The sequence below is a fragment of the Macrotis lagotis genome, chromosome 1 (assembly GCF_037893015.1).
Source record: "Macrotis lagotis isolate mMagLag1 chromosome 1, bilby.v1.9.chrom.fasta, whole genome shotgun sequence".
NCBI lineage: Eukaryota > Metazoa > Chordata > Mammalia > Peramelemorphia > Peramelidae > Macrotis > Macrotis lagotis.
Window position 1 is genome coordinate 827,992,890 of NC_133658.1, and position 17,050 is coordinate 828,009,939.

At 37.4% G+C, this 17,050-nt stretch overlaps 1 protein-coding gene across 6 annotated transcripts in view; it reads right to left on the reverse strand.

Annotated features, from left to right (window-relative positions):
- Positions 1–6,321: 6,321 nt before the first annotated feature.
- NEK5 (NIMA related kinase 5) overlaps positions 6,322–17,050 on the reverse strand; it is a 118,037-nt gene continuing 107,308 nt past the window's right edge. For all 6 annotated transcript variants that reach the window (XM_074217199.1, XM_074217198.1, XM_074217197.1 and 3 more), the window contains 2 exons: positions 12,641–12,758; positions 6,322–8,413 (listed from right to left, as the gene is read on the reverse strand). In XM_074217199.1, coding sequence (XP_074073300.1) covers positions 8,164–8,413; positions 12,641–12,758 — 368 coding nt within the window. In that variant the 3' untranslated portion in view covers positions 6,322–8,163. The remainder of the gene's footprint in view (positions 8,414–12,640; positions 12,759–17,050) is intronic.

Consider the following 17,050-nt stretch of genomic DNA (forward strand, 5'->3'; position numbering starts at 1 on the left):
AATTACCTAGCTGTGTGGCCTTGGGCAAGCCACTTAACCCCATTGCCTTGCAAAAAAAACCCTAAAAACAGACAAAAAAAATGTATAGGGTCCAATTCAAGATCATTTTTGTCTGAAAGACGTAACAAGAGAAAAGTTATAGTCTGGCTACTGATGCTTTTCAGAATGTATATTAAATTATGTAAATATTCCCTAGGACAAATATATTTTTTTAAAAACCTAAATAAATACTCTTGTTCCTGTTGTAAGTGAATTTGTGGGTGCATTAAAAAATAATCATTCTTATTTTTAGGTTTGATATTTGCCCTTCTTCCTAAATCAAATTCAGTCTTTTGATCTAGTTGATTTTCTAATGAGGGTAAATATATAGAAACACATAAATAGACAAAGATTGAAAAAATCATGCTCACATTGAGTTTACAATTCATAAATATTTATTTTTTTTCTCCTATTTGAAAATGCCAAAGTAAGTTATAGAGGAAAGGGGGAAGGGCAGGAGGAGTATCAGCAAAAATCATTAAGGTGAAACAAGTCAGTATCACTTCACATCATAGACCTACAACTGGAGGTCTCCAATCCAACCAACACTTTCATTTTTTTTTCAGTTCTTTTTAAAATTTATTTTTCACATTACTACAATAGTCTTATTATAAAAGTAAACATAATTCCCCCCTCTCCCCACAAAGAGAAACCTCAAGAAAAATAAAGTGAGAGAAAAAAAAGTGTGCTTCAATATGTATTTAGATACCATCAGCTTCATCTTTGGGATTGCTTCAATATTTTTCCACAGTTGCTATTGCTAGCTATATATTTCTCTCCTTCCTATTCCTCTGTTTATTCTGTTCTGTATCTCCTTTCACTCTGTTGTTCTAAAAAGTGTGTTGCATCTGGCTACCCTCTCCCATGATCTTCCCTCTTCTATCACCTACAACCCCTCCCATCTCCCATCCCTTTCCTCTCCTGTTTTCCTGTAGGGTAAGATTGACTTCTATATCCTATTGAGTATGTATGTTATTTCCTCTCCGAGCCTCTTCTGATTAAAATGAAGGTTCACCCATTCCCCCTCACCTTCCCCCCCTTCCCATCCATTGAAAAAGTTTTTTCTTGACTTTTTTTATGTGAAATATCTTAGCCCATTCTACATCCCCTTCCCTTTTTCACAGTACATTCTTTTTTTGTCCATTAACTCCATCTTTATATTATACCTTCATATTCAACTCCCTCCTATGCCTTTTCTATATGTGCTCCTTCTAACTGCCCTTATAAATGAGAAGATTCATATGAGTAATTATCAGTATCTTCTTCTGATGCAAAAATACAAGCAATTCAATATGATTAAATCCCTTTTAATTCGTCCTTCCCATTCACTGCTTCTATGCTTCACCTTAGTCTTGTACTTGAAGATCAAACTTTCTGTTCAGCTCTGATCATTTAATCAGGAAAGTTAGGAAGTCTCCTATTTCATTGAAGGTTCATCTTTTCCCCTGAAAAAAGGATGTTCAGTTTTGCTGGGTAGTTGATGCTTGGTTATAATCCAAGCTCTTTTGCCTTCCAGAATATATTATTCCAAACCCTACAAACCTTTAATGTAGATCCTGCTAAATCCTGTGTTATATTGACTGTAGCTTCATGATATTTGAATTATTTCTTTCTGGCTTCTTGTAATATTTTCTCCTTGACTTGGGAGTTATGGAATTTGACTGTAATATTTCTGGGAGTTTTTATTTTGGGATCTCTTTCAGGAGGTGATTAGTGGATTCCCTCAACTTTTATTTTAGAATCTCTACTTTTAGACTATCAGGGCAATTTTCCTGGAAAAGTTCTTGAAAAATGAAGTCCAGCCTCTTTTCCTGGTCATGACCTTCAGTTAACCCAATAATTTTTAAATTATCTCTTCCTAGATGTTTTCCAGGTCAATTGTTTTTCCAATGAGATAGTTCACATTTTCTTCTAGTTTTTCATTATTTTTGCTTTTATTTTATTTCCTGATTTCTCACAAAGTTATCCACTTCCCTTAATTCTATTCTACATTTGAAGGAATTGTTTTCTTCAGAGAGCTTTCTTACCTCCTTTTCCATCTGGCTAATTCTGCTTTTTAAGGTCTTCTCCTCTTGGCATTTTGGACTACTTTTTCCATTTGACCTAAACTGTTTTTATGATGTTATTTTCTTTGGTATTTTTTTTTGTTTTTTTTTCCACATTGCTCTCATTTCTCTTTCCAATTTTTCTTCTACCTCCCTTAATTTTCAAAATCTTTTTTGAACTCTTCTGTAGCATGAGACCAGTTCCTATTTTTTTTTTTGGAGGCTTTGGATCCAGAAGCTTGGACTTTCTCAATTTCTAAGTGTGTATTTTGATCCTCAGTGGGACCAAAGAAATTGTCTTTGGTGAGATTCTTTTTCTTCTGTTATTTGCTCATTTCCCCCAACCTCTAACTTGATTTTTATCTCTCTGTTAAGTGGGGCTCTGCTTTCAGGGTGGAGAATGTATTGTCCCAAGCTTTTGAGGTTTTGAAACTATTTTCATGGACATCCCCCCACCAGGGACCTCAATCCTTCAAGGTCTTATGAGAGGCTGTCTGCTCTTCAGGCCTGTGCTCTGATCTATGGATGACCACTAGCACTCCCCTTTACCCTGGAGTTATGAGGAGGTTCCCTGTTCTCCTATGGCATTATGGGGTCCCAGACTCTGACCTGGATCTGAGTCTGGGCAAATCAACAGAGTCCTGGCCCAGTGACAAAGGAGAGACCTCTATGGTCTCCCTCAATCCCCTTACCATTCATTTGTGGTCTGAGTGCTCTGAAAGCAGCTGCTGGGTGACTTCACAAACCTGCTTCTGGTTCCCAGGGACAGGGCTGCATTGAGGCCCATGCTGGCCTGGGTTCACTCTGGTACAGCAGCGTTTTTTTCCCTTCCAAGCTGTCCTTGGCAATCCCTGGACTAAGAAGTTTGGAAACAGCCCTGCTGCCATGGACTGGCAACCCCACCAGGGACCCAGGCACTCCACGAGCTGCTTTTGGATGACTGGAGCTGCGTTGCTTGACCTGGGCTACACTGTGGCCCTTTCCAACCCAAGTGGAACACACCCTTCCTGTGGATCTTTCAAGTTGCCTTGGACCAGAAAATTTTCACTTGGTCTTTCCACCACTCTAGAATTTAGTTAGTCATAATTTAAAGGCATTTGGAGTGATGTGGAAGAGCTGGGAATTCCTGCCTCCATGCTACTATCTTAGCTCTGTTCTGCCCTGCCCCCCCATCCTTATCATTTACAAATGAAGAACTGAGGGCCCAGGAAACTAAAAATCTTGAGTCTGTCTAGGATCACACAAGAATTTATCTCACAGGTAGAATTATTTTTGATTGTTAGTCAACAAGAAATTGTTTTTGATCAACAAAAATTTTATTTTCTCTCCCATCCCCACTGAAAAAAATAAAACCTTTATAACAAATACACAGATCAAGCGAAACAAGCCCACACTCACCTTATCCAAAAATGCCTCATTCTGCACCTTGAGTTCATCACCTCTGTCAGAATGTTTGTATTGAGAAAGTAAATCTAGGGTTAGGGTAATCACTTAATCACTGATACTGTGATTGAGGCTTCCCTCTGTATCAGTGAAAAAGTCTCCCCAGTTTTCTCTGAAACTGATCCTTTTGTCCTCTTGCAGAGCAGTTATATTCCATTTTGTGCATGTACCAGAATCTGCTGGATCACTCCCTATTTGCTAGGTACCCTATGGTTTCCAGTTCTGAGGCAGAATCTGAATCCAAGTCATCTGCCTCCAAAGCTACTCCATCTCTGCTATTCCCTTTTTCTTTTCCTTCTACAGACAATGCATCAGCAGGACTGTCCTATTCGGAATTTATTAAAGCAAGTGTTACTATTCTAGAGGGGACAAAAAGCCAAAACAGATCCCATTTTAAAGAAGTGAAGTTGGGGGATGGGGAAGCTAACATTTACACAAATAAACACATTAAGAGAAATTACCAAGAGAGAAAGAGACCAAGTATGGCAGTCAAGGAAGACTTTCAGGCTTCAGGAGCACTGATCTGGGAGTTTCAGGATCTAGGTTCAAATCTAGGCTTTATCTCTTACAACCTATGTGATCTTGGGCAAGTTAAATCACCTTTGGACAGTATCCTCATCTGTGTTGTACCGATGTTCTCTAAGGTCCCTTTCAGCCCTATATCTATGAACCCATGACTCCCATGGAAGACAACTTCTGCAGCTACACAGAATTAGGGCAATGGTTTATTCAACCAGTTTAGCTGGAGTGTAAAATGTAAGAAGGGGCGCAGTTTAAATAAATCCAGAAAGGTAGGCAGGAACCAAATTTGTGGAGGGGCTTAAGTGCCAGATTGAGCTTGTGTTTATGCCCTAGGCAATGGGGAACAACTCAAGGTTATTTTTTTTGTTTTGTTTTTTACCTATATCTTATGAAGATTATTTTTAAAAGATTTCATCTATATAAATAAGCATGAAATCAACCTTCCCCTCAACTCCCCCAAGTCCAGCAGCTTCAAAGATCTGGGAGAAGAATAAACCAGCTTTCAAATATATTTAGGGAATGCTATAAGATGACTCAGGAACTCAGGATTATTAAAATACAAAAATTATTACTCTATCCTCCACCCTACCCTCTGTCTAGCCTCTGGAAAATTTCCTATCTCTCTTCATCCTGAATATTGATGGCTCATAGGCAATTGGCTTTTATAAGCAAATGGTTCAATAAACATTTTTAAAAAAACTGCAAGAAGGCTGTCACAACTCCACTAGAGTGGACCATTGTAGTTCTCCAGTCACCTCCAAATGTCTTCTAATTTGCCTCCGTTTTTTCGGGGGGGGGGGGGGGGCGTGAGAGCCCTGAGGAACAATTCCACATTCCTTGCTAGCACTGTAACATTAAGTATTAAAAAAGGAGTTTAAGGTTGAGGCTCTCTTGGGGTCAGAAACTATAAATACTAGAAAGCAGGGGAAATGTGGCAACTGGTCCTGGAAAATGGGTTCTCCTGGCCTTCTTTTAGGAAACTGTTCATCTTACCCAGTCTGGACCCAGCTTTCAAAAATACTAGACTGGCTATTTTAGACATAAACCTCCAAATCATAAATCAATAAATACTTGTGAAGCTCATATTTCATCCTGATCTCTTGGGCTCCACAATAATAATTCCAGTTTTTGTGGTCCAGTGAAGTTTTCCTGCTGCTCCTCCTGTTTTCTACAGATAGGAATTTAAGTCTGGGCTTTTCCTCAGCTGTCTGGAAGCTCCCAGTCCAATTTCTGCAGCTTTTCCTGCCCATGTGATAGACTGGCAGCCAGAAATCTCCCTAGGACTGTGATTCCACAGTTAAAATCCCTACCATCAATTGTGGTTCACTTGCCCAGCAGGCAGCTCCTCAGCTTCCCTGGACAGTGGCCAAACTTGCCAACACTCCCGAATGGGAGGAGGAAAATAGTCTGAATTTCAAGACTGAATAGGGAGAAAGCACAAGCATTCAAACAGTACACCTATGTATGATCCTGTCACTGGAGAATGACAGTCTATATACTCCCGAAGAGTTGCCCTTTCAGGTTTGCAAGCCACTTGACATACACATCTCATTTGACTGTCACATCAGATCTGTGAGGTCAATACCACAAATATGATTTATCATCTTTTTTCAGATAAATAAGTTGGGACTCAGAGAAATTAAATGTTTTGCCAATGGCCACAAAGCTGGTAAAGTGTCAGAGGTAAGACATGAACTCATTTCTGATCTGAATCCAAAGCCTGAATGAAATCTTTCCATTGCAATCCACTGCCTCTCTAAGACCATAGGACTTAATAGTTACTACTAAGGTTTCCAAAGTTTTTTTTTTCCCTAGAAATGTTTCAGGACATTAGATCAGTTCATTAAAGTATTTTTTTAAAAGAAAGATTTTAATTATTTTTGAGTTTTACAATTTTTCCCCCATTCTTGCTTCCCTCCCCCCCACCCCCACAGAAGGCATTCTGTTAGTGTTTACATTGGTTCCATGTTATACATTGATCTCAGTTGAATGCAATGACAGAGAAATCATATCCTTAAGGAAGAAAAATAAAGTATGAGATAGTAAAATTACATAATACTATAATGCTTTTTTTTAAAGTAGCAATTCTAATAAGAGAATCAATGCTGAAGAAGAGGAAGAAAAGATATATTGGCCCTATTTTTTAGTGTACCTTTTCAAAATATATTTTTATTTTTTCATTAAATAATGCCCAATTACATGTAAAATTTTTTTAATATTCATTTTTTAAATTTTGTTTTACAAATTCTTGCCCTCCCTCCCACCCTTAAGATGAGATATCATTACCAGATTGTGGTTTGAGGAAAGATAGAGCTTTCAGTTATTTTATGTGGACAGTCTTTAGGGAATATCCAAATATCTGAATGTATGCTGGATAGATGTCCATATGGATATTCAAAGTCTGCCCTGTACACTTTCCTATAGTCTAAAGGGAATTGGAATCACTAATAACTATGGGAGGTAAAGACTTGGAAATAAGATGGATATACTTTTGTGAAACAATTGCTGCTTAAACAACAACAAAAAAGGGATAGCCTCCCCACTCCCTTTTCTTTAACAATACCTGATAGGTCAATTTACTATTAAACATTTTGAATTCTGCTTTGCCTTCCAAGGTCTGGCCTCTGCCACAGCTTTATAATCATCTCCCAATGTAAATACTCCTTATCTTGCCATATTTAAAGATAAATTTCCATTATATGTGAGCTTTTATTTATGTTTTTGGACAGTTATAAGACAGGGTCCTACTGTATTAATACAACAACAATTAAAGACTCCAACCTCCCTCCTTCCCTTACCATTTCAGGCAATTAAGTTAACAAATATTTTTATAGCCTTTTTAGGCATGACCTGAGTACTGCCCAGGTGTTTCAGGGAAGGAGACAAAGAAGTGTTCATACAAGTTCCCTGTCTTCATAGTGCTTACAATCTAGCAGGAGATTAAAACAGAAAAAAAAAAAAATAGAAAACACTGTAAAACAGAATCTTAACAATGAGTATTACAATTAGTGTGTGGATGGCAGGTGTATCAGAAACACTGTGGCAGTGTGCATGGTCTCATTCCCAGCTAAGCTAACCAGAAAATTTGTGCATTTGTTCATTTCTCAAAAGAATCAACTCCCTCCTTGAGCCTGAATTTGGTGACCTATATTGGTTGAACATCATTATATTAAATAGAATTTGTCATATTGTTTGAAGAAAAATTAAAACTGAAATTTCTTTTTTTTCTTTAGATTTTGCAAGGCAATGGGGTTAAGTGGCTCGCCCAAGGCCACACGACTAGGTAATTATTAAGTGTCTGAGGTCAGATTTGAACTCAGGTACTTCCTGACTCCAAGGCCAGTGCTCTATCCATTGCGCCACCTAGCCGCCCCAAAACTGAAATTTCTAAACTATAAAGTTGTAATATCTAAATTTTCATCTTATGTGAGGGGTAAAAACCAACAACTATCCCTGTAAGATTATATGACAAATTAGTTAAGAGTCTATATTTGAGATCTCATTGAGTTAAGGGGTTCTTTGAGCTTAGTTCTTTCAACCAAGACAAATGAGGGCACTTCCTCTACTCTTTCTAGTCTTAGAAAGTTGGTAAGAGGTTGAGACAGCTGAGGAAAGGCCCAGACTTAAATTTCTATCTGTAGAAACCGGGAGGAGCAGCAGGAAAACTTCACTGGACCACAAAAACTGGAATTATTACTGCAGAGCCCAAGAGATCAGGATGAAATGAGTTTCACAAGGATTTATTGATTTATGTTTTGGAGGTTTATGTCTAAAATAGCCAGTCTAGTATTTTGAAAGCTGAGTCCAGACTGGGTAGGATGAACAGTTTCCTAAAAGAAGGCCAGGAGAATCCATTTTCCAGGACCAATTGCCACATTTCCCCAGCTTTCCATAATCCAGTTTGCCCTGGATCATATTACCAGAAAGTGTCAGAGGTGTTGTCTGAACACAAATCTTCCTGGCTTAGAGGCTGGCTCTCTCAATCCACTATCCCACATTCCCTTCTCATTAGAGAGCTAATGAAGCAAAAATAATGTCTGTGACAAGCATTTCAAATCAGATAGCAGAGCTCAGATGCTAGAATATTATTTCAGAGATGATAGTGTGATCACACTTATGTATTTGGGTTAATTATTCCTTCCTGTCCTTCATCTACAGCACAAATCTTGGCCTTAGATGGAATGCAGGTCTCCTCTAAATGTTGATTTGATGTCCCTAATGTCTGGTCACTCATATGGTCTACCTCTGACTTTTCTTCATCCTTAGGGTGATCTGGCGTCTCTTCTTCCTCTTTGGAAATTGCAAGCTTTTTTAGAGAGTCCATTACCTCATTTCTCAACTCATCTTCAGATTCTTCAAAATTTCTGAAGTATTCAAAAAGAAAAATTAATTTTATCATATTAAAGCACCAAGGAATAAGGATTCTTTCACGACTCTAAGGTATTGTTGAATAAATAGTGGATTAATAACCTGGAAATACCAGCATCTAATTTTGGGGGAGTAAAAGATTTAGGAAAAGGAATTGAGTTTTTCTTCAGTTAGGTCAGTGACTAACAATCATTGAGGAAATGAGAAATCCATGTAATGCTTTGTCTATCTAACTTCATGAATATCATCTTCTAGGTTTTATGTTTCTTTAGAGTAGGGAATACATCTGATTTATCTATGAATCCCTCATCCTACCCACCTCCACACCTAACACAGTATCATAATAATTGTTTTCAATAAATGTATGTTGTTTAAGTGAACAAAATAATTCTCTTAAAAGAACAAGAGTGATAACAGGCGGCATTTATATAGCCCATAAAGGGAAAGAAAAAAGCATTTCCTGAGTACCTATTATATGATAATGTGCTAAGGGCTTTATAATAACTCATTTGATCCTTTAAGGTGGGCAAAATGTTTTACAAATATTTGCATTTCTAGAGCTCTTTAAAACTTACAAACACCTTTATTTAGTTCATCATATTGTATCCTCATAGTAACATTATGAGGTAGGCACTATTATTATCCCCATTTTATAAAACAGGAAACTGAGACTGAGAGGGTGGGGTGGTGATTTGCCCTGAGGAGGCTAGATTCAAACTCAGGCCTTCCAGTCTCCAAGTCCTGCATTCAATATACTGTACTACCTAGCTGGCTCAGAAAATATCTATTAACTCCTTTGGGCCTCTTAACAACCCTGGAAGGTAGTGTTTTTATTCCTCTTTTATGGTCAAGGAAACCAAGGCTGATAAAAGTTGAGAAACTTGCCCAGAACCAGAAGGCTAGAAACTGTCTGAGACAGAATTCAAACCCAGATCTTTTAGACTTTAAGCACAGTGCTGTATTCCCATACCATGAAGAGGTATGCTTGTAAATCTTTTTAGAGAATGTTTGCTCATAACAAACTACTCTGAGATTGCATAACTGTGCATTTGACTTAATATTCTGCTGAAGGAATTGAGGGAGTTAGAACACTGGATAGTTGAATGAACCACACTGACTCTAATTGTGACTCAATTCTGGAACTATCTCAGTTCCCTTTCTATTCAGTTATCAGTCTAGTTCAACTTCTATCCTGTGAGAAAACTTTATTCAATTGTGGGAATTGTGAGAAAAATTACTGTTCTGATGGAAGTTAAGCCCCAAGCTGGACCATCCCAACCTGTTACTTAGAGACCCTTAACTAAAGACAGATCCAAAGATCGATGCAAAAAGTTTTCTCATAATGATGCAGGGAATTATATGTGAATTCATCAAGATGACCTTGGCCTATTCCCCTCCCCCAGCTTCCATTCTCCTACCTCTAGCTTCTGGTTTCCAGCTACCCGACCTTGGTCATTCATGGGTCAAACTTAGGCTGGCATGACAGGAAAAGACATGTTGGATTTAGAGGTCACCTACCTTGAGTCAGGAAGGAACAGTACTTAGTTTGTTCATTGGAAAATACTTGAGAGGTGCTAGACCACTCCCCAAGCAGCACCTTTGTCCAACCTACTACAGAAGTGTATTTAAGTCTGGAAGAGAACCCTTTTTTTGCTCTTCTTCACCCAACCTTCCCTTTGCAAGGATGGCTATCTCTCTTTCTTAGGCCACGTGCCCCTGGCCTAGGCCCTAAATCCCAGGAATGTATGTGAATTCATTCACTATTCAAAATTCAAAATATCACTATTCCCAATCATAATAGGTGACCCCAGTCTCTCCAGCAACAATAATTGTACATCTCAAGCAACCTATATGTCTTATCTAAAAACTTCTCTGATCTGTCAGTTGTTTCCTCTATCTTCCACTGAATACAAACACCTGGAAGGAACCGAACATCTCTTTGTGATTTCAGGGAATTGTTCCTGTTCCCTTTCTTCCTCTCAACTTGGAAAATCCCTAATCTTTCCTCCAATTAGAAATCAATTTACCTAATTTTGCATACCAGTGAATTATTTTCTTTGAATTAGTTGGTCTTATCTGATTAAGTGATTTTCATGTATAAAAGTGTCTCCTCCTGTTTTGAGATTCAATGCCAAAGCTAAGGAAGGCTACTGGTTCCAATTTGTTGGTCAATTGACAATGCATTGCTTAATAAATCTATATGCCCAGAAGCTTGAACCTGATTCCTTAATCATTTTATCTTTCCACCTTATCACTAAGACTTTTGAGACACCTTATATACATAAATATATATTTTAAAAATTATTAATTAAATTAAAAATTATTCCTTTGAGAACCTAGCCTGAGAATCACTTAGCTGGGTTGAAAGTATAATAATAATAATAATGAGGGGCAGCTAGGTGATGTGGTGGATAGAGCACCCCTGGAGTCAGGAGGACCTGAGTTCAAATCCAACTTCAGACACTTAATAATTACCTACCTAGTCACTTAATCCCACTGCCTTGCAAAAATAAAATAAAAATAAACAATAATGGCATGAATTTTTGTTGTTGTAATTTCCAACCATTCCCAAGCTCTATCCAGGTTAATATCAGCAACAACAGTAGCTAATATATCTATATATACTCATTCAAGATATTTCACTTATAAATTTGATTCTCACAACAGCTGGATGAGATAGATATTATTATTCCCACTTTACAGATAAGAAAACTAAGGGCCATTGAGGTTAAGTGATTTGCCGGTAAATGCTAGTGAGTGTTTTGGAAAGTTTTGACCTTAGGGCTTTCTTGATTCCAAGTCTTATTCTCAGCATCTAGGTGGTGCAGTGGATAAAGCACCAGCCCTGGAGTCAGGAGTATCTGGGTTCAAATCCGACCTCAGACACTTAATAATTACCTAGCTGTGTGGCCTTGGGCAAGTCACTTAACCCCATTGCCTTGCAAAATCCTAAAACAAAAAAATGCAGCCAAGTCTTATTCACTATCCACTTCCTCAGGCTTGGACAGTATGACTTGGGGCACCATTTTCTTTTCCAGTTCACAAAGTAGTCTGCAGAGCTATCAAGGAAAGAAACTCTTCTTTTCACTCTCTTTTCTATTTCTTCACTTAAACTGATTAATATTCAAAGTGGGCTGAGAATTGCTGACCTTGATTAGGAAGCCTCTCAATGCTGCTATTCTTCTATGGACAAAAATAGGATGTCTCTCACAGTCTTTCTCTGTGTTTCTCTCTCCAAGGTTTATAAAATCTTTCAATAATTGAACCATATCAGGTGAACTTGTCATTTAATATCTTAAATTTTAAAATTATAAGTAACTTTATAATAGTATTCAACACATATTAGAGTTCTACAACAAATGTTAATATTCTCTTTGAAATGTATATAATTCTAGTTAATAATCCTAGATTTAAGAAAAGACTTGGAAGCTTTTAATCAGTGAAATACAATGTCAGTAATATCTTGTCCTAATTAAAAAAGAAGAAGAAATGGGCAGCTAGGTGGTCTAGTGGATAGAGCACTGGCCCTGGAGTCAGGAGGACCTGGATTCAAATCTGACCTCCCACACTTAATAATTACCTAGCTGTGTGGCCTTGAGCAAGCTACTTAACCCCATTGCTTTGCAAAAAACAAACAAAAACCTTAAAAAAAACAAATAAATAAAAATAAAAAAGAAACATTTGGATCTCTCTGCTTTATAGCTTTTAGTTTTATATAACTGATATCATTTGTCAGTCATCCCAGGGAAGAAAAACATTTAAGTATGGCTTAGCCACCCAACTCTTGGACAAATCTCAGCCTCTTTTAGTGGGAAGGATGCAAGGTCTGGAATCAGAAGCAGCTTGGGTTCTAGTCTCAACTTGAACATTTACTAGTACAATGCAAAATACTATATAAATTTCACTTTTTTGTTATTGGCCATCAGAGACATGAGTTCTAATCCTGGATCAACCAGTGACTTGGACAAGTCATTTAACTTTTCTGGTTCTTTTCTTATATATAAAATGAAAAATTGGATAAGATAAGCTCTATCTCTTAAAAGATCTTTTAATTCTGATTCATAAAATATAAATTTTGAAAGAGGAGAGCTTTCCTTCCTCATTTATCAATGAGTAAGTATTTTAAATCTAGTCATTAAATAGGCAAAGGTCCAACTATTATTCCATTTTCCAGATATGCAGTGAAATTCCTTAGAACAAATCTTCCTGGCTCTGTCACTTACGTGTCATCATCATCATCAGATCTAGGTTCCAGTTGTTCTTCATCCATATCAGTAGCAGAGATTGCTTCTACCTTTCCCTCTTCTTCATCACTGGGCAACCAATACTTTAACGTTTCCACTAATTAAATAGAAAGATCATTTTCTACATTATTAAAACAAGGAATCTCTATAATTCTCTGAGATTTCCCATTGTTCCTTGTAACATTACTGATGACAATAACTATGAAAAGCCACCCTCTCTCCCACCCAGTTCCTGGCCACACCATTTTTTTTCTGGGATTATTTTGTAAAATTTTTAAAAACCATTCCTTTCCAGTGGGCAAGGTGGGAAAGGAAATAATGTACAGTAAAAGCATCCAGTATACAATTTTCTCTAATTTGAAGATACCACCAAATTACCTAGACTAAAGTACTTCCATAAGAGGTAAAATGTTTACCATAGAACCTTCATTTCTCAATTCATATTTGAAATATTAGATTTTCTGACAGCATTTTTAGAGTCAGCATATTGTAGGAAGAACACCAGGGTAAAAGATTTATTGTAAAAACTAATGAAATACCGTACATTAAGCACTTTAAACACCTTTAACACATGATAGAAATGTTAGCTCCTGTGGTTTTGTGTTAATACAAATAGTAATATTATTACTCTCTATGAAAAATAGGGTTTCATTGTGAAACCCTATTTGACATGATCTTTATTTGGTTCTTAAGGTAGGGAGCAACATTACTGGGAACAACCTTAACACTGTATTATCCACACATGGATCCTCCCCTGCACAGGTTAATTATGTTGAACATTTAATCCCAAGGGTGGTTTTGCCATCAAACAAAAGTCCTAGTCACTCTGTATTATTATTATGATTATTATGATTATTATGATTATTATTAGCTAATGTGAGCTCAGAGAATGAAGAATACTTGGAATGTACCAATTAAAGCCAACCATAATCTAGAATGTGAATCGATGTAGAAAAAACTTTTCCAGGGGTAAATGTAAATTAAATGATTGCTTCACTCTGCCCTACTTGTCTCCATCAGCACTGAGACTCCAGAATCCACAGCGCCTCATTTAAATCCATCACATGTAGCCAGGCAGTCATTCCGTTGCTAGGAGACAGGGGGAGAAGCAGAGCAACTCTGACTAACCCTTTCAGTCTCCTCCCTCTAGCCCCTGTGATTTGCATAGAATCCAGGAGGCGTGATGCGGGTTTGAGAGGAAAATCCTTAATTCATTCAATTTCCTTCTATTCTTGTGCTATTTTGTTCAATGGATTCCCCTGAGTATGATTTGACAAGACCAGGTTATGACAGGAATTTAAAAAGAATTTTCTGACCATAACTAAGGTATGAATTCGACTGAGGTAGTCCAAATAAATGGGATGCCAGCTCTCAGCTCCAAGTGATGGGTGTAGATGCTTTAGGATTGGGCTGGCTCACTGGCTAGCTTTTTGGCCTTCAGTGATTAAAAAATAACCTGCTCCAGAGTGATCCGCTGTGTCCCTGCCTGGATTCCTTGTCAAGTCTGATTCCTAGCGGGGCCAACAGCTGCTCAGCAAAGAAAATACTTGGCTTGTGAAGACTGCAGCTAGAGAATGGCTCGATGGTGACTCCCAGTGGAAAGCAAAGATTGGGACTGGCAAGTGAAGACAAGCAGCTCAGGCCTTTGTCCTGAGGCCTTCAGAGCTTCCTGAAGGTTCAGAGAGCCAGAGGCAGGACTTCCTCCTAGGCTGCTCCTTAACCCAGGGATGATGATATGGTTATCAGTGTGAATATCTTTGGAAAATTTTTGTCATTTATTTCACTCTACTGTATGAATTAAAGTCAGTCTCTCTCTCTCTCTCTCTCTCTCTCTCTCTCTCTCTCTCTCTCTCTCTCTCTCTCATACACCAATGTGTCCAATGGTTACGTTAGTAAGCTAAAGGCTTCCCTGGGAGCCTTGAGTATTACTTATAAAAATAGTTTTCAAATCCAGTCTCAGACACTTTCCAGCTGTGTGAACCTGGGCAAGTCATTTAACCCTGACTGCCTCACATCCAGGGCCATCTCCAGTCGTCCTGGCCACTGAACCCAATGGACCTTGGAGGAGAAAGTGAGGCCGGTGACTTAGCACAGCCCCTCTTCACTCAAATCCAATTCATGTGCTTGTCATGGCAATCACCTCCCTGATGTTGTAGTTTTCCTCAATAATGAAGGACAAAGGCGCAGCTATGTGGTGCAGTGGATAGAATACAGGCCCTGGAGTCAGGAGAACCTGAGTTCAGATCCAGTCTCAGATGCATAATTTGCCTCGCTGTATGACCTTGGGCAAGGCACTTAACCCCACTGCCTTGTAAAAACTTTAAAAAAAAAAGAATGAAGGACAAACAAACATTATTATTAGCTTTCACCTACTCCTAATATTCCATATCACTTTTTAGGGCATGTTTCTTCCCTCTCTTGACTTTATTTTAAAATGTAAAAATGATGGAGAAACGAGAGAAAAATATAATGTGAAGTTTTGCCAAACATAATGATATTAAAGAAATTTTTAATAATATCAGCCAGTATGTTCAATCCCAAGTGGATATTTTAGATAATTTCCTGAAGTAAATTGAAAGTGAATCAGTTCATTCCCATTTATATGGCATTCTTTAGTTGCAGTGAAAGCTGATAGACCAAGGGAAAGGAATCAGACATGTTTCATTTTTAGTTTTAGGAAAATAAATTTTACAGTGGTTCATGAGACAGGCAAGTAAGTAAATGAGCTACTGATTGACTATGGAAATGCAAATTTCTTTCCTTTTCATTTTAAAATAATTCCTCTTTAGCTATATATGCATCTACTTCATAAAGACTGGCAGAGGAAAGAGTCCATATTCATAATAAACAAGGGATTTTAATCTTTTGAATCAAGGACACTTCTGGAAGTGGGACAAAGTCAATAGATTCCCTTCTCAGAGTATGTTTTTTAAACACATAAAATAAAATACATAAGATAAAAAAGGAAAATAAATATGTTGAAATATAATTATCAAAATATTATTAAAAACTATCCTGAACCCCAGAAAACTTATCTATAAGCCCTAGATTAAGAACTCCTGCTAAGGTTTCCTCTAGAAAAAATCAAAATTTAGGTGTGAACTAATTCTGTAATGACAAACAGAAAACTATTTGTCAAGACTGATGAGTATGGCTATCCCCAATAAGATTCATTTATAGGATCTCACAAGATCTTTGAGCACTTAAAAATTATAATAGCAAATATACAAATAAAATAAAAACAAAGGTAAAAAGTACACAGAGATATAATGAAGAACACAGTCTGACCATCATTGAACATGTATTCTAAATCTGACATTGAATGGATGGGTTCCATTTGGTAGAAGGTCAAACATCAAACATCTATTTAGTAAAAGAATGCCAAATGTATATATGCATATTTATACATATATGATATATATTGCATAGTGGAATATTAAAATGTACTGTCAAAAAACTATACTATTCATTAAGAGTGAAGTTGTATGCAAAAAAAGTTTAACTTATCTATGGAAGACATTTTCTAAGATGCCATTGGAATTCCCAACATATATGTGTTTTCTACAAGTATTAAGCTGCCTCCTCTGCCTTCCAGCCAATCTGTTTTCTCTGATGGATAAGAACAGATTTTCAAAACATTTCAAATAGGAGGTTATTTGAGCTGTCAAGAGGTTTAGCTTAATAAGAGTAAATATTTTTATGTATTTTTTAAGATTTGCAAATTACTTTACAAATGCTGCCTCCTTTGATCATCATAATAATCCTGTGAGGTAGGTGATATTATTATCCTCATTTTCAAATGAAGAAACTGAGATTGAGACAAAATAATTGCCAGGTCCAAGGTCACACAGCTAATAAATGTCTGAGGGACGATTTGGACTCAGGTCTTCCTGACTCTAAATTTAAAGCTCATTATATAATGGAACTTTGCCATTTGGCAAAGAAAGCCTTCAACTATACTGACTTTTACTAAATCTCTTAGTATATAAAAATTTAAAAGGTTTTTGACACAGAGATCTGGTAAGGATCACAGTTCATAGGATCATAATTCTAGAAGATGATGTTTGTCCTTCATTCTAGAAGACCATAATATCAGGAAGGTGATGCACATGAATTGTATTTGAGTGGGGGGGGGTGTCGTGCTTAGTCACCAACCTCACTTTCTCCTCCAGAGTTATCTGGGTCTAGTGCCCAGATATGAATCAGGATTACTGGAGATGATCCTAAATGCAAGCCAATCAGGGTTAAGTGACTTGCCCAAGGTCACACAGCTATTAAGTGTCAAATGCCTGAGGCCAAATTCTAATGTGCTCCTGACTCCAAGGCCAGTGTTCTCTCTACTGCACCACCTAGCTGCCCATATAACTCTAAATATGGAGGGGCCCTCAG